The sequence below is a fragment of the Catharus ustulatus genome, chromosome Z, assembly GCF_009819885.2.
Source record: "Catharus ustulatus isolate bCatUst1 chromosome Z, bCatUst1.pri.v2, whole genome shotgun sequence".
In the NCBI taxonomy this organism is placed as follows: domain Eukaryota; kingdom Metazoa; phylum Chordata; class Aves; order Passeriformes; family Turdidae; genus Catharus; species Catharus ustulatus.
This window is the reverse complement of record NC_046262.2, coordinates 55,051,854-55,073,369: the sequence shown is the minus strand read 5'-3', so window position 1 is coordinate 55,073,369 and position 21,516 is coordinate 55,051,854. Positions and strand designations below refer to the sequence as shown.

General features: G+C 40.2%; 1 protein-coding gene and 1 long non-coding RNA gene across 2 annotated transcripts; both read right to left on the bottom strand.

Moving 5' to 3' along the window:
• Window positions 1-32: 32 nt before the first annotated feature.
• On the bottom strand, window positions 33-9,015 carry CCDC112 (coiled-coil domain containing 112). Its single transcript, XM_033084816.2, has 10 exons — window positions 8,955-9,015; window positions 8,530-8,645; window positions 7,244-7,365; window positions 5,608-5,697; window positions 3,874-3,949; window positions 2,892-3,282; window positions 1,700-2,101; window positions 924-1,019; window positions 296-414; window positions 33-218 (listed from the first exon to the last, which is right to left on the bottom strand). Exons 1-10 carry the CDS (start codon window positions 9,000-9,002, stop codon window positions 188-190), a joined length of 1,491 nt encoding a protein of 496 aa, XP_032940707.1. The 5' UTR covers window positions 9,003-9,015; the 3' UTR covers window positions 33-187.
• A 7,338-nt stretch (window positions 9,016-16,353) lies between these two features.
• On the bottom strand, window positions 16,354-19,484 carry LOC117010482. The gene is made up of 3 exons (XR_004420684.1): window positions 19,304-19,484; window positions 18,039-18,181; window positions 16,354-16,851 (listed from the first exon to the last, which is right to left on the bottom strand). It is a non-coding gene; the product is annotated as an uncharacterized LOC117010482 (long non-coding RNA).
• Between the last annotated feature and the right edge of the window lie 2,032 nt (window positions 19,485-21,516).

Sequence of the window (21,516 nt, the reverse complement as noted above, 5' to 3'; positions counted from 1 at the left end):
CTGCGGGGAAAACGCGCTTTTAATGCCAAGGGACATCACAGCCGGCCGGTCTGACAGCCGGCGTGTCAAACCCGACACTCGAGAAATACAGGGGTGATACACGCCACGGGTCAAGCCAGCTCCGTGCCGGCTCCCTGGAAATGCCGGCTGCTGCTTCGTCCTGCGACAGGGACAGGCTGGCGTGCAGCTACGACCCTCCTCTCCAGGCTGGGACGGCTCTGACAACAAAGCAAAAAGGCATAAAGTGTACAAGTGCCCTTGGATCGTGCCGCACGTCCATCGGTCCCCTCCTCACCTCTGGGAAATGCGCAGCAGGGGCTCTCCAGCTGCTGCTGCCATCTCTTGCCTGCGTTCCTCCCAGCCCTTGGAAGGTCTGTTCAACCTAGATCGGTCTCTGGTGACTCGAATCTCGACCTTAGAAACAAACAGCCAAAAATAACCAGTCTTTTTCGTTCATCACAAAACGGGTTCCATAACGCTCACTGGGTCACCATAGAAGACGGTGACACTGCTTGCTGTCCTTAAATTTTAATAATTCAGTAATTTTAAAGGTTAAACTCTTGTAAAACCCAGTGCACACAAAATGCTTCTGGGAGACAACCTACTTATTTAACCAATGGTAGAAAACTGTTTGAAAAAATGAAAGCCCCCACCCCTATAGCAGCTCACTTTTATTACCTGTAGGCTTTACCCAGGGAAATGCTGCCATGAGATAAATAAATACTTGGTATTTTTTTCCCCGTTTTTTTAAACTCAGGAACAACTACGCCTGCTGCAATTCTGTCTCCTGATAACAGGCATGTTTTTTTGTTTTCCTTTATCAACCATTTAGATAACTACAAACAATTGCTTTTCAGACCAATGAAAAAGGTCTGCTTAATCACCAAGCTGCATACATATGATCAAAACAAACAAAAAGTTACCTTCTCTCTTAACTTTGCCAATCTTCTTTCTTTTTCTTGTTTCTCTATCTCTTTAGCGTGTTTCTGTAAAACCCTTAGCTCCAGTTTATGCAGAGCCTGAAACATAATGAGTGGAAAAGCAAAAACTTTTCTTTAGAAGTACAACAAATGATATAAAAATATACATATAGCCTTTTCACAGCTTGCTTTTGTTGGGGTTCTTTGGGGGGTTTGTTTTGTTTGGATTTTTCTTTGGTTGTTTTTTGTTTTTGTTTTGAAATTATTGTAACGGTAAAGAATAAGGTTTCACTAGGTAGCTACATGCTACAGTTTGTCCTGCACAAAAATGCTTACAGTAGTATAAATTCTTCAGTAATTGTATCTACATTGATATGGGATCTGACTTTGCCTAACAGATACTGAAACCCACAGGATATTTGAACAACTCTTTCTACCTCCCATCTGAATACAAGACTCATGTTCTCTGACGTCTTCTTAGGCAGCATAACCCAAGCAGATTTTCCCAAATAAATTATTTACTGAAGAAATAAAACTGCTTCTATGTGGATAAAGAAATATAACCTTGAGTAATTTAGATATTGATGAAAAGGACCATCTTTGTCTAAAATCAGGTTTCATACTGTTTGCCTGCAATAGACACTGTTATTTGTAATGAATCAATAATAGATTCCGATTAATGAAACTTTGATTTTAAAACCTGTTTAACTGATTATATCGTAGGAGGATGTATCAAATTTAAAGCAATGACATGCAAAAACGGAGATGAAATTACGCACATGCTCTTGAAACTTAGAAATTTCTCCTGCGGCAATTTTCTTCCTTCCCTCCTTTTCCGTTTCCTCTCTCTTCTCATTTTCAAGCTTTTCAAGTTCCTCCTTTACTTTTTTTTGCAAGGTATTCCTTTCCAACAGGAATTTCATGTGGCTTTGGCGCTCTTTTTGTTGTATTTTCTCTTCTAGTTTTAGTTGTGATGCTTGATCTATTGCAAATGCTACTACTTTCTGTTTCTTCCAGACTTCAACTGTGGCTTGTTTTCTTTTTCTTTCTTCTTCTGCTTTTTGCTTCTGAGCTTCTTCACGCTGTAGCCATCTTTCCTTAAGCGTTTTTTCTGATTTTTCTTTCTCCTTCAAGTTTCTTTCTTTTTCTTGCTGCTGCTTTTCTTTCCACTTTTTAATTGACTGCAAGAGACCATAGGGGCAAAAAAAATCAATGTTTTCATGAAAATTTTACATATTATATTGATTCAATGTGATAATGACATTTGTTCCAACAACACAAAATGCACAAAGGAATTAAAAGTCCACTGCAGGCAAAACTTAAAACCAAGAAGCACCACCTATATTTGTTTTATCTCCTTTTTTATTTTACAGACCACACAAGCAGGTTTAACAGGTGTCTGCTAAAACTGTTTTAGTGACAGCAATCATAATAACTTTGGGCAGTTATGAATGTTGCTGTAATACGCTCTTTTAATGCAAACTTATTTCAGTTCTTAATTTTTTTGCCAATTAACCCACTCTTGTATGGTAGTTCTTATGTCAGTATATCTTTTATTACTTGGATAGTTCTTGAGGGAATTATAATTGTGCATGTCAGTCTGTCTTAGGTGTATTGCTTTTGCAGTGGGACAGAAATTCTTAGAGGCAAATGTAACAGGAAGACAGGATCACTAACTGCTCTGGGCTTGGCATCTAACTTCCTAGATCACTGACTTCAAAAGCATTTGTAATATAATTTGGCAATACATAGCCCACTGCTGTGTTATGTCTTTGCTTATTTGCAATTATTTATTAAAGACAAACAGTTTGGGAGGTTGGGGATGCTAAAGACCTCATTGAATACAGCAAGTGTAAGAGAAATCTGCCTAGCACTACTACTGGAGAGGCAGATACAAAACCAAGAGAGTATGCATTTAAAAAATAAATATGCTTTCTGCAATGTTCAAAAGACTTAGAGGGGTTACTTTACCTCTTTCTTTCTTTCATACAAAATTACATATTCTTGATACCATTTGTCATGCTGTTCTATGTCTTCTTTCGTTCTTCCACTGAGATACTCAAGGGCTTCATCCATGTAAGACAGCCTTCCTCTATATTTTGTCCGTATTTTCAGAAAATTTTGATGATCATAGTCATCCCAGCCTCCTTGCCGCCCTCCTGTTCGCTGAAGAAATCTTTCAAACTCTATTACTTCTTTGGGTAGATGATTTTCCAGTGTTTTATCAACTGTGACCCTGGCTGATGGTAATTTCCAAACTTTTTCTGCTGTCGAGCTCCCTAATGCCCACAGTTCCACTTTTCTCTCAAAGAGACTGAGCTCATTAATGACAGCTTTTTCCTCTTTCAAAAGCTGTTGATATCTGAAAAGAGACAAACACTGAAATGTGAGAAGAAAAAAATCATTTTCCATTCAAAAATTCATTGTCCATTCACCAAAAATGAATTTTGGAATTGTTCAATGTCACACAAGAGCTATTCTTCAAAGATTAAGAACTGAAGTGGTAACAGCACAGTTGTCATGATCCCATAATAAAGTAATAAAGCTCTACACAATGAGAATTAAGTTATCCTTTTTCTGAAAGAAGACATTTATGGCATGCATACAATTAACTCAATCCCCTCCTGACACCAGCAGAGAGAAAAAGAAACCCCCCAAACCCACTTAGACAATGAAAAGGCAACAACAAAACCCCCACAATCTAGTCTCTTCTACAGCCTCTCATAAAAAGCCTATTCATAGGCAAACCATTGTTAGACTGGAATGCTGCAATAGTTGTATAACACCTACTCCAAAAGGCAGTTTATCAAGATTCTAATGCTGATAGCTTGTTCTTTGATTTACATACCACAGAAATCACTACCAAAAGAGTAAATCATAAGAACAGTTTGCTAGATTAATGCAAAGTTTTCATTGTGTCTTTTTCTAGTAGCTGAAGCATGTATAAACATACATTTGGCTCTGTTCCTCTTTAAAAGCATTGATTGTATTTTCAATTTCTTCCATCATTTCCTTGATCTTTTCAACAACTAAAAAAGGAAAAGAAGAAAAAAGCATATAACTTAAGAAGTCTACAGTACTTATCAGCACTATCCAGTAATGCAGGACTTGTGGAGACTTTCAGAACACATATTTCAGTGTACAAAAAAGCATGCATTTCCATCTCAAACAGCTTTAAATGGCAAACTCTTATTTACTCAAAATGTGTGTTTATGAAGGGACTTAGCTAACTGGATGCAAATCCCAGCATTACAGTAATTTCACAACTGTAAGGCACACCCTTTTGACTAAAATTTTGGCCTGAACCCGGAAGTGCGCCTTATAGTCCAGATTCGCCTTATATATGGACAAAGTTCGGAAATTTGCCAACCCGGAAGTGTGAGCTGCGAGGGGAGCCGGCAGGGCCACGGCTGCTGGGTGGAGGCGGGGCCTCAGCCAGCAACCATGCGGGGGGAACCAGCGGTGGATTCTCGCTGCAAAAAAAAAAAATGCACCTTATAGTCCAGTGCGCCTTATATATCAGCAAATTTGGGAAATTTCCCGACACCCAGAAGTGCACCTTATAATCCGGTGCGCTTTACAGTCATAAAATTACTGTAATGTTTATTTCCCTTAAAGAAGTCTCATCTTGAGTAACCTTCAACTGATTCCCCAAATAAGACAGACTTAATCTAGAGTTCCACTTTTGTTTTTTATAGCAATGCAGTTAGTGACTTAAGCACACTCAACTTTCCAGTTTAAACTCTATTTTATACCAGATTACAGCCATCCTATTTAACCTGCAGGCCACTACTTCTACAAAGCTGACAAAGAAACATTAGAGTAAGACTTTGTCCTGCACTGTAAACATCCTGTAGTCCTGACTTGAGACAGGAAATACAGTTGTCCAGAGAAGACGTATTTTGCAGTGGAAGAAAACCCATCCATTAGATTATTATTAGACTAAAATCTCATTTAAATCAGCACAACATCTCTATGAATACATTGAATGTATTATGGTAGAGTTACATGATCTGAGCGTAATTTTTCAGCTTCCATGCCTTGTTAGTCCTTAATATGTTGACTGACAGTTTAAGACAACAATGATTTTCTTATAGATAAAACACTGAATAAATGAAATCAATGCATTTTCTCTAGCATCAGAAAGGCCTCAGCTAGTAGAGGCCCTTAACCTGAGCTCCACAAAAGGTAGTAGGTACGACATGAGGATGGTTCTTTCAGATCATATTTCTCAAAAGTTTTAAAATATCCAAACTGAATGAACTGCTGCAGCATTTTTTGTAGAATATTCTGATTTACATTTCGAACCACGTGGTGGCTAGAAATTAGTTCCCTGTTGAACCTATTCTGTGACCTCTTACCAGATCAAAGCGAGTTACATGGTAGTAGAATACCAAGTTGATTTTGCCTAAGGCAAATGTTACAGATAGGAATCTGACTTTCAACAGCCTCAAGGAACAAACACACACCACTTGTAAGACCAAGTAATTTTCTGTTTCCACACAGAACTGCTCAATCTTTCACCATTTCTTAAGTTTCTGCCATTTCTGGGTTTAGTCTTCCCTTTCTAGATTCCTGCAAAATCATAAACACTGGACGAGTGTCCCAAGTCTGTAGGAGAAAGACAACTGTGCAAGAAACCTGTCTGTAGAGGAATATCTTTTAAAATGCCATCATCATGACTTACACTCTGGTGTAGGCTTCACATCTTTTAATTGCTGCTGAAGTCTCTTCACGTTGTTTTGTATTTTTGATAGCTGCTGCAGGATTTTAGCTTCTGTTAAACAAAATAAGGTGCTGATAGCTCTAACAGATTCTTTGTACATTACATTCAATAAAAGAACAAAAGCAATGAAGTGTTCCGAATAAATCTAAGCAGGGACACGAATTCTGTTTGATTATAAGAAACTGTCATAATACTGAGCATTTTAACTGGCAATTGGATGGTAGCTGAGCACGTGGTCCATGTTAGCTCCCTACACAGCATCAGCAGATTTTAAAATTAGTAGCTCCCATTTCTAAAGAGGAGTTTTGAGAATACTGCCTATGCAGCTGGTAGTTTCTGGAGTTTTGAGGCAGACTTTGACCTAGGCTTCAAAACACCCATTTATGAAGAGAAAACTTTAGAAGTGTATATGAATGCACTACTTCAACAAGATTCATTTATTTGTTGTGTTAAATAGTGAAGAATCAATGTTTCCATGTGCTCCAAGCATGTGTGCACTTATTTGCATTGTTACCGCTTGGCTCCTCATGACTCCACCTACTGAAGAGGTACATCTTAGGTACTAAGGAGCTGTATCTTCTATCCTAAAAGATTTGGATTAAGGAAATTATAGGTTCCTGCTGAGATCACAGAAAATCTTAAAGCACACAGATCATGGTGAATGAAAGACCTTAACATAGTAAATGGGAATTTAGGGAGGGGCCTTTGTACACTTCCGGATCTTTTAGGATCAACTCCTTCACATCTGAGATGTAGTGCTCTCATCACTGTCCTCTTTTTCATCTCATAGCATCATATTCCATGCTCCCTTCTTACTCATGGAAAAAATTCTAAACTTATTATCTTAGTCATTCCTCAAAAATTTACATTTCTTAAGGGCTGCAAGATGTAAAGGATATTCTCAGATTCCTTAAATAAAAGGCACACATCAGAACATGTGCAAATTTGTAAGAAAGTATACTTTTAATTGTTTCTATGTCCCTTTCCTTTCTTCAACATACTTTGATCTGTATCAGGTGGTATAGCATGGTTTATGTGATTATTGTTGAAAGAATTCAAGTACTGTGAGTAAAGGGAGTAACTTGCTTTCTTGAGCTCTATTATAATATGTAAGTGAAACAGATACTGTAGGACAGACTGTGTACCATCTCACACCACTACGTAAACTAGGAATAGTCATGTCCAAAAACCCAAAAAATGCAAACATAGAACGGTTCAAAAGATATTTAAAGGCAACAATCAGTGTGTGAATGTTGAGGTAAGAATATTTTTACTATGCCTTAGCTGGACTACATTAGGTTTTGCAATATACAAACAAAATTGATTCCAAGTTTCTTGAACAGTACCTTTCCACCACTGGTAGTTTTACACTGAAGACTGAAAGAAAACAGTTAGTAACATATGATGCCCAAAATGTTCATGCTTCTGAATTTGGCAAAATTGTGTGTTTATAAGCACATGGTGAAACACTACACTTACCAGTATCTATCTTCCACCTAAATTCATCTCTCTGTACTACTGATTTTTAAATAATTTACAAAAACATGTATATTAAAGAAAATAAAAAGCAAACAAGCCCAAATAAAACCTCACTTACTTTCCATTTTTCTGCTGACAGTCATGCTGTGTTCCAGTTCTTCTAGTAATCTGTATTCTACCCTGAAATCACTCTTCCTGTTATAAAGGTGTCCATTTTTGTCTTTTTCCATATTTGCAAGCCTAGGAAAAAAGGGTGACACACTTAGTAAGGCACGAACACTTAGCAAAGCCCCAAGATTTTCCAAGGTTAGTGTGCAGGCTGTGTTAACAGGCCTGTCTTAGATTTTATACAAATCCCTGGTTTGTTCTACAACTGTTTTCAAGGAAAATATTTGCGCAGCTATAAGACTACACACCACAATAAGTCAATAACTTTAACAAGAAATTAACAAGGAAATCATCTCAGCACACAGTGGTTTACACAGTGAATTTTTATGTGCATGTTTTCTTTCTGGATGCCTTGCAAGAGATTTTCCCTGGAAAGTGCGGGCAGACAGGCTGTATTAATGCAGTGGCACACCTAGATGGAGCCCCAGCACAGACAACATCACTGAAGGACGCTGGGCCACAGTTAAATGGCATGCCTCATTTCAAGTGGCTTGGAAACATTTACAGCACCCAGCGAAAATTCAAATTCAAATTTTGAGCCGCAACCCAAAATCCAGGGCAATCAAGGTGAACTCGATTCAGTCACACAGTGTAAAACACTGGTGTGATACTTAAGTGCCCTGTTCAATCAGGATTCACAACTGCAAGCCTCTCCTTCAGTCAAATGGCTACATCAGCTATTCCCCATAATGCTCATGTGTTCGAGAAGAAAACTCCCTGTTCTTTCTACCGCTGCCAGAGTAGTTCTTATCAGCACTTGGTGAAAATGTGGGGAAGCAGATTTAAATCACTTCTGTGCCTGAGCTGGTTTGAGCCCTTGTTTTTCAAAACAGCAGCCCAGATATTCTAGATGAAGTCTTTCAATCCTCTGTTGCTGCAGTTCCCCTTTTGTCGGTATGTCTTAAGGGCTTTAGAGGGTAAGCTCAGCTAAGTAGGAAGACTGAGAACTCAATTGTGCCACACACACTTCCTTTTCTGTGCACCTAAGAGCAGCAATTCTTATTAAATTCTTACTACATGACTAACTTAAGTCCAAATGGTAATTCAAACAACGGGGCATTTTGGAGCTCATAAGCCTGCCCTGAGCTACTGTAACAAACAATAATTTGAGCTCCTGAAAATGAAACTCTCAGACTAAAGCTTTCATTACCATACATTCTTACTTTGATCCTCGAGTTAATAATGCTACCTCCAGAACAGAATGAAAACATACTTATGATAAAGTGTTTAACTTACTGAGCTTTTAGCTTTTCTGCAGTTCTTATGAATTCAACTTTCTTAGCTCGTTCAGCTTTGGTCTTCCAGCTCTGAAACTGTCGGCCAGCACCTGCACTACTGGAACAGCTTTCATTCTGTAGATAACAAAATCAACTGTTATTAACAACCAATTTTTTTTTTTTTTTCAATGCCCCTCGGTTACTTTCAAGCAGACACCACCACAGCGCAGAGTTCGGTTTTCTCCAAGCCATTTTAAGCGGCGCGGGCACGGAGCTGTGGCGAGGAGCGACCCGCCCGCCCACACGACCGTGCGCTCCCGGAGGGCTCTCAGGGCTGGGTGCCGCGGCCAGCCCCACACACCCGCGCAGCCCGGGGCCGCTCCGGGGGGCCGGGGCTGCTCCGGGGGGTGCGGCCCCGCCGTGCGGGCTGCCGGCGGCCTTTACCTGCAGCCGCCCGGCCGCCGCCGCCAGCACCGGGGCCAGCGCGGCCATGTTGCCGCCTACCCGCCCAGGGGAGGGGCGGCCGCGCCCTCGCTGCTCCATTTAACTCTTCATTTCTCGGCCCCCCTCGCTGGCTGCGCTCATCCTCGAGGGTTTGTGTGGGTTGCTTCCTTCGGGAAAACCGGGGTGTACCCTCGTTGTCCTGTCGGAGTGTGAAGAGTTCCACATGACTCAATAAATTCTTGGGGGTGGGCTCTGAGGTCTTGTTTTTCACCCGTGTATGCAAATCAAACTAACTTCCAAATGGATTGCTATTTGATGTTTCCGTGGAACAGAAATAATTATTTATCCAGTGGCTTTCCTGCTACAGAGATTTTAGGAGCCAGTGTTCTCCCAGGACACAAACATTCACAGATTGCTGAAGACAATTTATTGCCTAATTAATATTTTTAACAGCACTTTCCAAATACATTTTTTTCTCTTTGTATTTTATGGCTATAGTTGTTGTCTTTGTATTTAAGAACTAAAAAGTAAAGCAGAACATTTCAAAACCTGGAAAGAGTCTTCAGTATTAAATAAAGAAGGTTGTTCTCACGGAGTGCTGCCTGAAAGGCTTGTAAAAGTGTTCTCAGCAGTGTTTCAAAGTCTTCTGTGCCTTGGCCTTCATGAACTATTGGGTGTAAGAGAAAAATATAAGTTATGTTAGCATTTGCTTTCTTTTGGTGATTGTCAGCCCTTCCAAGTTTTGTGTTACTGTAGCAGCAAATTGGTCACTGGCTGGGGACTGCTCTGCAGGGATCATCTGTTTCCAGAAAGTGCTTTAATAAGGTGTGTCCACTCATAGTGTAAGTACTGTTCAGTAACTCATCTGTTTCTGCCTGGTCAATCTTTACAACTAAATTTACTAAATTTACTCTAAATTTATTTGTGAGTTACTCAGAATCCTGAGGACTTTTTACAGTTGTTCTGGAAATCATATGCAGGGATATTTCAGGTGTCAGAGCATAATTAGATTTGGCTTAGGGCAGCAGGGACTTGGACATCAAGTTGTGATGCTGGTATAAAGATGAACCCTAGCTTTCAGCTGTGCCAGGACATTATTTCATTCTCTCTGCAGGGCAGAACTTGTTTCAGCCAGGATGTGCCTGTAGTGGGTTCACCTTGATTGGGCACCAGGACTCCACAAAGATGCTCCATCTCTTGCTCTGCTCAGCAGGACAGGGGGAGAAATTGAGATTAAAAACTCATTGGTTGAGATCAAGGCAAAGGCCGCACTGAGAAACATAAAGATTTATTCTCTAATTGCTCTTAGCAGGTGATGTCTGGCAACTTCCTGGGAATATGGCCCCAGTATATGTAGCAGTTGCTTTAGAACACAACAACCTTAAAAAAAAAAAAAAATCACCACCTATTAGCTTTTGTTTTTACAATATCGTATGGTATGGAATGTCCCTTTGGTCAGTTTGGGCCAGCTGTCCCAGCTGTGTCTCCCTTCCCAGCCTCTTGCACACTCCAAGCCTGCTGGTCTTTGTGGGATGTGTTGGAGATGCCATCTGAGCACTGTTCACCAGGAGCCCAATACTGGAGTGGTCTCAACTGTTGTGGCTATAAACACAAAGCACAGCTGTTTGAATGTTAACATCACCTTAGCCAGACCAAATATGATGCCATGGATGGCCTGTTTGCCAAACAGGTAAACAAGTAATATGAATTCAGAAGAAGCAATTGTGATAATTACATAATTTCCTTCTGACTTCTACCACTTTTTTTTTCAGCTTAGCTTGGTGTTTGAAGTAAATGACTGACTTCTCTGTGTGTTTTGCTTCATAAAATGTTCCAAGGTTTGGCAAAAAAAGAAGGCATGGAAATACACCAAGTAAAGAATAAAGTTGTTAACATTTAAAGGAATAGAGTATACACAGAATAGGGAAAAATAAAAACAAATAGCAGGGATAAAAAATAGCTATTAACCTGGAAGATGCAATGCCAGCAATCAAACAATTGATCACGGTCACCTTATTTATGGCGGAGGCCTCATATGTCACAGCATTGATTCAGCAATATCTGACATTTTCTGAAATCCTTTGAGCCAAACAGAGAAACAGGACTGCACCATAACTTAATATTCCTGTCCATGAGTTCCTTGAGGAAACCGCCTCAAGGTGGTTCACCAAGAGATACAAGCATTCCCAGAATAAATACTTTTCTAAGTATTGTATATGTTTCTCTTCAGAGTGTCTTTTTCCCCCTTTATATTTCTAACTTATTTCTGAGACCTCAACAGGGATACTTAAGGGTAGTTGTAAAGCATTAAGCAGAAAAGACAGACTCTGTAACAGAAGTAAACTGGAATTAGTTTAAAAGAGGAAGAATAAATTAATAATCAGAAGCAACTAAAGCCTTTAATCCTCTGAGTGCAACTGTCAACTTATGAAGGCATTGGTAAAATTGTCTAGCTATCCCACACCATAAAAGCACCCTGTTGCTGCTACAATGGGCATTCCATGGGCATGGATATTTTTATTTTTGGAAATGGGGTACCCACTCTAGCCTGGCCTCAGACTTTCAAGTCAGAATTAAACAAACTCAGCATATGAGTCAGAATAATAATTTTAAAATTATTTTAAAATTATGTAAAATTATTTTTAAATTATTAAAATTATTATTAAAATTATTAAAAATATTAAAAATTATTAAAAATAATATTTTAAAAAGTTGTGGGTACATGGGTGATATGTGCTTATTCTGAGCAGCTGTAGTAGTGGACTGGGGATGTGGGGTGGATAAGCAGAGTATGGGGGACAGCTGATAGGTGCACCTGCAGTGAGTGCAGTAGTGTAGTTGTGAGCAAGGATCAAGGTTCTGCACTGTGAAGGCAGAATGCTTTTATCTCTTTAGCTTTTGTCCACCAGATGTCATCTGAGAAGCACAGGATAGCTACTAAAGGCTTAGCTTTGGGGTTTGTTTGTTTTTTGGCTTTTTTTAGAAACCAGCAGCAAGCTTTCAGTGTCTGTGGAGCCTGCATTCAGCCTTTTGGCTATCTCTATCCCTCTTTATGGGATGATCTGACTCCATATTGATACCATCAGCTTCCCTTTATTTGATGAGGACTGAGCCGCCACCACTCCTTCCTGTGAACCTTTACCTGGGACACATTCTCCCCTCCCCTCCCCTCCCCTCCCCCCCCCCCCTCCCCTCCCCTCCCCATTCTTTCCTTCTTTTTTTCTCCCTCTCTTCTCTAGAAGTTTTAATCTATTTTCATATCGTTTCCCATTCTTGCCTCTTTCGTAATTATCTCCTTGTTTGTCTTCCTTTTCTGTTATAAAAGGAAAGAGAAAATATTTCCCACAACTGTACTTGAAAGAGATAGCAGGCATGTCAATATACAAACAATTCAAAATGTGCCTTAAGTCTCAAAGGTTTTCTTGAAAATCATTCTGGATGTGATGAAGGTGTTAGTTCTAAGTTCACATCCCAGTGTTCCAAAATACCACTCTTCTTAGATCTTGGCAAGCAGAGGACAGAAATGTGCTCTGGCAAAATTACAGAAGATTTTAGTCTTGGCCAAACCTCAACACAGCTAAAAGTTGGATGCTGTCCCTGGTACACATTTGTACATTCAGTCAACAATCTTAGCAGCTGCTTGTGTTGGGAACTGGCAGACTGTATAGGTCACACTACTACATCAGTCATGATGGGGCTTTAAGACCTTACTCAGCAGCTGTCTCTGCCACTTTTTCATCACAAGGTTTTAATTTATCAGCTCCTGTACTGCTTTTCTGCAGCTGGTTATTAATGCTATCGTGTGTGATTGACTTTCTTTTGGCCTTTTGTTGCCCTTTTTGCAGCTTCTGCAAAAAACTGGTTGCCTCCTTTGGGCTGTTAGGAGCTTTTCTTCTTCCTGTCACCTAAAGGCCAAGATCTGACAAACTCAAGCCACACTCAGCAGCACTCTGAAGACCTCAAACACATCAAAAGCAAATAAATGAGGATGCATTACCAATGTGATGAAGGTTCTCTAGGGAAGCATGTGCTGCAGAAAAGAGAGGGGGTTCCTGGGTGCCTGCAGAAAGTGGCTGGCTGGCAAAGATCACCTGTACTGGATGCAAGTGCAAGGATATTGGTGCACAAATGCAAATATAAACAAATAAAGAGAATCACCTAGCTTGTCACAAGTGTATGGCCTAGCATTGCTGCAGCTGGAAGTGATCTAGAGTTTTGGCACTGCATTCCTAATGAGCACATTAAAACCATTAACTTTTATGATTATTTTTGTTTTTCTCAGTTCTGGGCCCTACCAGCTTGCTATGAGAGTAGCATGGTAGCTATGAGACTTAAGTGGTTAAATTAGTGATCAGAATTAGAAGGTGCAATTTAGAGTGTAGTACTTCTATATTTTTTCTTTGTAGTTACTCTAAGTCCTTATGCTTAAGCAGCTGAAAGAGCATGTGTGTGACTTGGGACTGTAACTGCACAACCAGCTCAGCAACACACATATGTCAATCACAGCCACAATTTTCATCTCTGGTGTTCTGGATATATGGCTGAATGGTGTAAGTCACATTCACTGCTACTTAACATGTCTTCATAATTTAAAATGGGAAAACATAAAGTCCATTTACAGCAAAAACATCCCCCCTAATATTGTCCAAATTCAGCTTAAAAAATAAACTTGAAATAGGGACAACATTTGCTACTTTTATGGCACCATAAGGCTATGCCAGTTTCACAGATTATTCTGGATTTCAGTAGCACAGAGTTAAACCTCGTGGCTTTCACGAATTTACTCTTGCAATGAAAACAAGCAGTTTGCTAACAGGTTTTATTCACATTCACTGAGTATTATTTGACCAACACCCATTTCTCAGAGAGAAGCACTTTCCAGACCATATTAGATATTGCCTCTAATTTTATACCTGGCCTCAGAACAATTTGCTGAAAAATGTGACAGTATATGTGCAAGAATATGCCAGTGTGTGCCAATATTAAGTCAAGTAAGTGTTTGAGCAAAAGACATGGTAAAAGTTTGTGGGTGTTAAATGGGATCTTGGCGCTATTTTAGAGGAAGGGATTTAGTGAAGACCCTCAATATATTGTCCGTTCCCTTGATCTTTCATGGTCTCTCTCGTGGAGTATACATTCTCAAAGTCATGTGATGATGGGATAAGTATTCCTTATTTCTGTCCTGATAATGTCCCAGTGAAGTCATTAGAAACGTTGCTTTATGAAAGAGTTGGCTTGATGCTTTTGATAAGGTTTTGGATAGGTTTTTCTATCCCAAATACTACAGGAGCAGCATTGACAAGCAGCAAGGTGGGAAACAGAACTCAGCAGGCCTTAAAGGCCTTCATTTAAGCTCTTGTCTTAATTTGTAATTTTCCTTGATTTTAAAATAGTATTTAGCAATAGAAAAATAGTAGAGCAAGAAGATATCCAGTAGAAAAACTTAAAACAGAACAGATAGGCAACAGGGCAAGGAGAGACCACCTGTTACATATGCAGGGACTGATCTGGGAGTCTGCTGCCATTCCCACAACACCGTGCCTGTAGGAATACCTTTTGGCATGACATCAACCCTGTGGCTCCTAGCATAGCCCCAGGAAGCTGACACTGTAATAAGAACCTGATAAATACTCTTTGTCGATGAACTTGCAGATGTGTTTGAAGACAATGTTCTCTTCTTCCATATTTAGCCAACAAGAAGCATGAAGTGACATAGACTTTTTTTCTTTGTATTGCTATTCCTGCATAACTACAGTAAATTCACGAATAAAAGCCGCACTGAGTATAAGCCGCATCGCCGGGTGTTGGCAAACATTTCGTTCTTTGTCCATAAATAAACCGCACCCGAGTATAAGCCGCTCTGTGTTCGCAGAGAGGACCCGCATGCAGCAAAGTTGCCAATTAGTAACAGAACCGCGGCAGGGCGGGGTTTACTGGCTCAGCTCGGGCCATGAGGGCTCGGGCCTGCCGACAGGGCTGGGTGGCCCAGCTCGGCGCTGCCACTCGGCGGGGCTGCTCGGGGCCAGCCGCCGCCACTGCTGGGCTCGGTCACCCCGGCCCGGCGCTGCCCCGCAGCGGCAGGGGGGGCACAGAGCCCGCCGGCACCTGCGGCGGCGATGGGAGCCGGGGATGGAGCCTGCCTGATCCTGCTGCAGCGGCACACGGGGACGGGAGCCCCCCGAGCCATGGAGCCAAGTAGGAGAGAGCTGCCCCACCTTCCCCACCCCCTGTGCTGCCCGCACAGAGCAGCTCCACCCGCCGCGCAACAGAGTAACAATTTGTAACAACCGCGTAAATGCAGGGTTTTACTGGCAGGAGCTCGACTTTGCAGTTTGCACTGACTTGGTTTGCACTCCCGGGGTTGAAAATGTCAGAAAATTATTCACATGTTGGCCGCACCTGAATATTAGCTGCATTTCTGGTATGGGAGCAAAAATTTTGGTCAAAATGGTGTGGCTTGTATTTGTGAAATTACTGTACCTTAGAAGGATCTGCATAGGCATTACTGATTCCTATCTGCAACAGAGAGAAACTAGAAAATGCTTGAAATTACCAAAAAAGTGAAAATAGATCCAAGGAACATTCATTATAATCATCTGTTTGAAACCTTCAGTGTCAGATACGGGTCATGGTAACGGGGATTGAAAACAATATAATTAGTAAGTAACTCACAGCCAAAATGGAGATTAGTAACTAAGTTTTTGAATTTTTTATTCTTTCCTATTAGTGTTTTTTGTTTTTCTTGAGATACCAGAGTTTTGTTCCTTTTAAAGCAGAAAGTGAAAATGGATCACTTTTGATTAGTTCCAGTCTTTTGGCAGAACTGCAAAATATCAAGCTGTTTTCAATGAAAATGAATGGGCTATCAGAATATATAAAACACAATCACCTGTACCACAAGTGAGGAAAATCTTCACATGCATAGTGTGATATCAAATATGCAAAGTGCTGGAGATGGCTGGAGTGAAATAGCTCACAATGGAGGTGCAGTGATGCAGTGAGTCTGGAATACATGATTTAGAAAAAAAACCACCATGCAAACATATGTGGAGTGTTTCTCCAGTTAACATGGACTGCAGGCCTGCATATCACAGTGGCCTTCAGTTAGATAATCCTGACAGGACCAGAAGTATATTTGGTTGGAAAAAAACAGCACTGTGGGGCACTGTAGAGAAAATGAGGGACATGTGCTTGATTTCTCCTCAAACAAGCTCTTTGTACTAGGCTGAGCCACGCCTTAGGCATTGATAAGGAAATGCTCTAAGTCATACAATGAGATTTTTTTCCTTTAATGAAGTGTTTATGAAAGAGTAATTCCTATGATTACGTGTCTGAGGGAAAATAGCCTGCATGAGAAAGGTGAGAGGCTTTACTATATGTTATAGAACTTTCTGTCAGATTGGGAAAAAAATATGTAGTGCAGTATATTTCATAGTTACAGACTGTTAATAGGAGAATTTGAAAGGATAATTCATCAGCAGACAGCCTGGGATAATTAGATTATTTTAGCTGTGTAAGTCCCAAAATCTAAAGGTCAGGGTGCAATTATAAGTGCTTTTAATGTTGGTAAGATTAGTATATTCACAAAGCCAGATGCCAAACTGGTAATTTTTGGTGTAGGCTTCTGTAGAATTGCTAAAAATTACATCCACAGGTTTTCACTTCTTCCTGTGTTCAATGGGTAGTAATCACAGGCATGATCTAATTCCCACATAAATCTTCACAGGATACTTCTGAGCTCCACACAGGCAGCACAAAAGATTGTTTAAAGCCTCTGTTGCCACTGCCATGCCCCTCCTTGCCTTCTGGCTGAGTGGTCACTTCAGTTCCCACAGGATGGGGAACCAAAAATGAACAGTTGGATTCCAGAACTTTTCTCTTGTCAGAAGGCAGAATTCTGTAAATCAATGAATACACACTGTCAATGCCACATAAATAAAAAAAATAATAACTATTATACAAAGCAAAGAAAATACAGATACACATTCTATACAGATATTTAGCTGAAGCTGTGTTAAGAGAGGTGCTAAACCCCTGAGCAAACAATAGTCCATTTGAAAGCATATTCTAGATTGGCACATGATAATGCTGGAAAACATGGCTCAAGTTCATCATTCCCCTTGGAAACTATTTCACTGAGCAATTCCACCATTAAGTAAAACGTTATATGCTCTGACAGAACTTCTTAGGCAATTTTCTCCATTTCCAAGCAAAGCTCATTTTTCTTTTTTCCCCCCATCATTTTATTTATTGGAGAACTCCGGTAGGACTGATACACCATCTCTCCCTCTGACATCTGTCAAGAGCTATTTCCAGTGTACTTTCTTCTAGGGAGACCAAATCTGGATCCTGACCATTCCTGCTAGTCAGATTACAAAATCAGAACATACCACTCTGCTGAGAAGTTTTAGTATCCCAATTGTATCCTTCAACGCTGAGGATAATAAAAGTTTATGACAAGATACTGTGAGTTATCTGACCCTAGTGTGCATAAGAGGAATTGTTTGTGTTTTCTTTTTCTGCCTCTATTGACGTTTTCAGGTTTTTGTTTGCAAACTGGTGGAGTTTTTTCACAGCAATGCACAGAGCACTGAAATGAGTACCATTTGCTAGAACTCAGGGACATGAGCCAAGGCATGCTCCTGCTCTGACAATGCTGGTGTAATGTGATTTTAAGAGTTCCCCCACTTGGAGACCTATGCTGCAATGAAATACATGGCTTTAGCATGATCTTTGTGTCAGAGGCCTCTATTAACACATCAGCACATACACACTAGCATTTCACTACCTCTTCAAAAAAGCAGTCCTTCTAACACTCTGCTTTTGTGCTGCTGGCACTAGATGCTGCTATGCATTAAAGGTCACTTTGTGTCATTTCCCAAAGCCAGATGAATGGGCCAGAAGGTTTTTTCCAATACACCCATGTCCCAGGTGGCAAAGAGCTGATGTGTTGTCTCTTCCATTCCCCAGCTCTGGGCCCACAGCCAGGGGTCAAATCTTGTTCTAAAATAAGAGGCCACATGCCTGGAAATGGCTGACTTTGGGATCTGGGACAATGAGCTCTCCATGGGGAACATGGTTTACCTGCAGTTCAGCATCTATGGATCTGCCTTCCATCCTGTCCTCAGTCTCCTTCTGGGTGCAATCAGTGTGGCGTGAGTGTCTGACCGCCAGGTTATGTTTCACTTCACAGCTGCTCTGATCGTGTTTTGCACTTGCGCAGGTTCCTGCAAGGGTGGAAGGACAGGCACAAAGTGTGAGAAAATCTGCCACCAAATCAAAATGAAACGCCTTTCAAATCTGACTATTATGTCTCATATTTCAATTTATGGCCAGGAACATGCAAATGAGAAGTGACCGAAATGTATTGTAACCCTTCCATTTCATGCAGCTTTTACATAGCTTGGCTTTTATCCGATGAGATGACACTTGGGCGGATGAGAAGGTGGATGCTGACAGAGCCCTCTCTAGCACTGCAGGAAGTAAAAGTGTTTTCTTGGCTGTGGAGAACACCCATTCAGACTGAGCTTGTGCCTGCCGGCTCTGTCCTGCCACATGTAGCGCTGTTGGTGGCAAATCCTAACCCACATGCCAAACCCTGTAACCAGGTATATGCATAGATAACTTGATATGGTTTAGTAAGTCTCCCATAAAGCAAATGTTTGTGGTCTCAGATTCCAAGGTACTGAGGAATATGTAACACAATCCCAATGCCAATATTGATTGGTAGCCTCAGGACACATTCCTGTGGGAACCTGCTAACATGTATATGTGGTCTGGTTTTAAGCACTTCCAAAAATGAACTTAACTATCATTCCTTGTCTAACAGCTCTATGTCTTCAAAATGTTTACTACGTCTGGTTTGCCAGAAAGGTTGAAATGTTCTTCGTAAAGGTCACAGAAGAGCAAGGAAATGAAAAGAAAGATCACTGGTAGGACCACAATCAGCAGTTAGAGAAAAAAACAAAGGCAAGGGAATTTACATGTGTTTGTGCAACCCCAGTGCAACTCCTGAGACTTAATGCACAGGAATTAATATTAATCCAAAACATAATAATCAAATTCTTCCAGATGCTTTTCATTTATAATAGTAAAGCTTTGACCATTTCAATCATAGTGTGCTTTTTAGTGAGTCAGGCCAAGTCTCTTCATAGGCCCTTTTTCTGAGTTAGGCTCCATCTGACCAAAAAATGTTGCATGAAATACTGTATCCAAAAGAAAATGCAATACTAAATTGTACAGAATCTCTAAACTCCAGAACTAGGCCCGAGGTGTATAAGCATTTCTTCTGATGTGTGGAAAGTTTCCTGTGGGATGCACCTGAGATGGCAGCTGCTGTCAGAACTCACCAAAAAGTGTAAACAGTAAATGCCATTTTCTCTCATGCTCCAGTCCTGAGGACATTTTCATTCCGTCTTTGCCATGAAAAGTGCCTGTGCAGCTCTCTTTTGCTGTCGTGACTTGGGACAGCCCTGCACACAGCTGCTGTGGTGGCACAACTGCTGAGTGCCCAGAGATGGATGCCTTGAATGTTCAGATGTATTTCCTGTAATAGATTGTTTAAAAAATAAATTACAAATATAATAATGATGATGATAATAATAATAATACAGACTGTTACACTGTTTTTTTTGTCAAGTATTTATCTGGAGTTTCAGAATGCATCCTTCCCTGCAGTATCTCTGCATGTGCCTAGATAGTGGCAGTAACCTCTGTCTTTACAAGACTCTCTGTGCATTATAGATAGACCCTCATTTCAGTGTGCTACATTATTTTACAGAACTAGCTTGCTTCTTAGAGTAAGACATAAATAAATTGAAATACATTACATTACAGTGATTAAGGTCTATTGGAAAGTAAAATCTTATATGAGACTTGAAATAGAAGTGTTCACTATCTCCTTGTGAAATGGAGACAATGTGCACTGAGTCTCAGACATGCTGTGCTGTGCTAATAGTGTATGAGGATCAATTTTTTTTAAACAATTAATACCTTGTCCCTACAGAAATGCCATTTCTAAATCAATTTGGACACACCGTCATGCACAAGTCCTTTGAAAAAATCTGCTAATCTGGGTTTAAATAATAGCTGTCATTTCTACAGAAACCAGTGCCATGGAGGAGAGACCCTCCTTAGGCTTTTTTGTTCCAAAGTCAAATGGACGAAATCAGCTGCTCCCCCGATTATAAAAAACTAGTAATAGTAAATTGATACATTTCTTGCCTTTGCATTAGTAATCCCAGTACATGTAATTCAAAAGCTGGTTTAAAGCAGTTATCATTTTCATTTGAAATTGCTGAGCAAAAGCCAATTGTCTAAAAGCCAGAGGTGGGCCAGTATCACCAATTTAATGCGTTACTTGCTGAACTGCTCCAGAAAGTTGCCTAGTCTGAGAGTATTAATGACATAGCCAGCAACGAGGCAGAAAACACTTTTGGTGCTTTTTGGATTAAGGCACTAACTGCTGTTATCTTCATAATTGCCTAAATTATCTTCATAATTTCAGACCTGAGATTATTGATGTTTATACTTTGAATACAATACAATACAATACAATACAATACAATACAAATATTAATATTAAAAATTTTAACTGGGAAAAAGTCTTAACTGTCTTTTGGGGAACAAAAATAAGTTGATACAGAAAAATATATAATTTTTTAAATATATTTTCATACACAAATTAATCAGATAATATGTTGAATTGGTCCTGCAGAATGAATGCTCACCTTTTGAAAGCTTTATGCACAATCCAGAAATGTTCCTGCCTCTGACTCTTGATGGAAACAGTAAAAGTTTGATTTCTAAATGCATTGTAAAATTCTGTCTGTGGACAAGCAAGAATGTAACACCTGGACTATTACAATGTGAATCTGAAAGAGAAACATTAAACCGGCTATCCAAGCTGTCTGTTCCTTTAGTCCTAAGGGCATCTTCATTTTTCTGGCCTTTCATCAGTACATTAAAGGTGTTCAAGAAATTTATCTCGCAGAAAAATGTTAGCACCCTTTCACCTGGACAAAAATCAATATGTTGCTATAATGTCGGGTCTAAAGTGCATCAAACATCACAATGCTAGAGCAAATTATCTGAATAAATATATAGAGCTCTCTTTTCCAGGTTTTCTTTTTACTCTTGCAGTTTGAAGGTACACTAATATAAATTTAAACATACACTAAAATGCTGGATACATTAAATGAGTCAACACCAGATGTTATTGTCCCAATGAACATGAAATTAGGGTCACAGAAGGCCTTTCATAGGAGAAGACAAGACCTGCCTTCTGCTTTTGTGTGTGCCAAATTCTCAGTGGTGGTGAATGAGCCTCTGAGGGGCAGCCTGGGAGGAAAACAAGAAAAGCAGAAGCTGTTGGTAAACCACAGCCGCAGCTCACAGGGGAATAACCCTGCTGCAGGGTGCCCACCATGTCCTGGAAGCTCACACTGAGACAAATCCAGAGCCTACTGAAGAGCTGAAATGTTGCAGTTCCAGTGAAAATCTGCTCTTGGGATGATGACCACCTGGAGACACATGGCTGTCCCAAAATAGCTTCCAAAGCTGA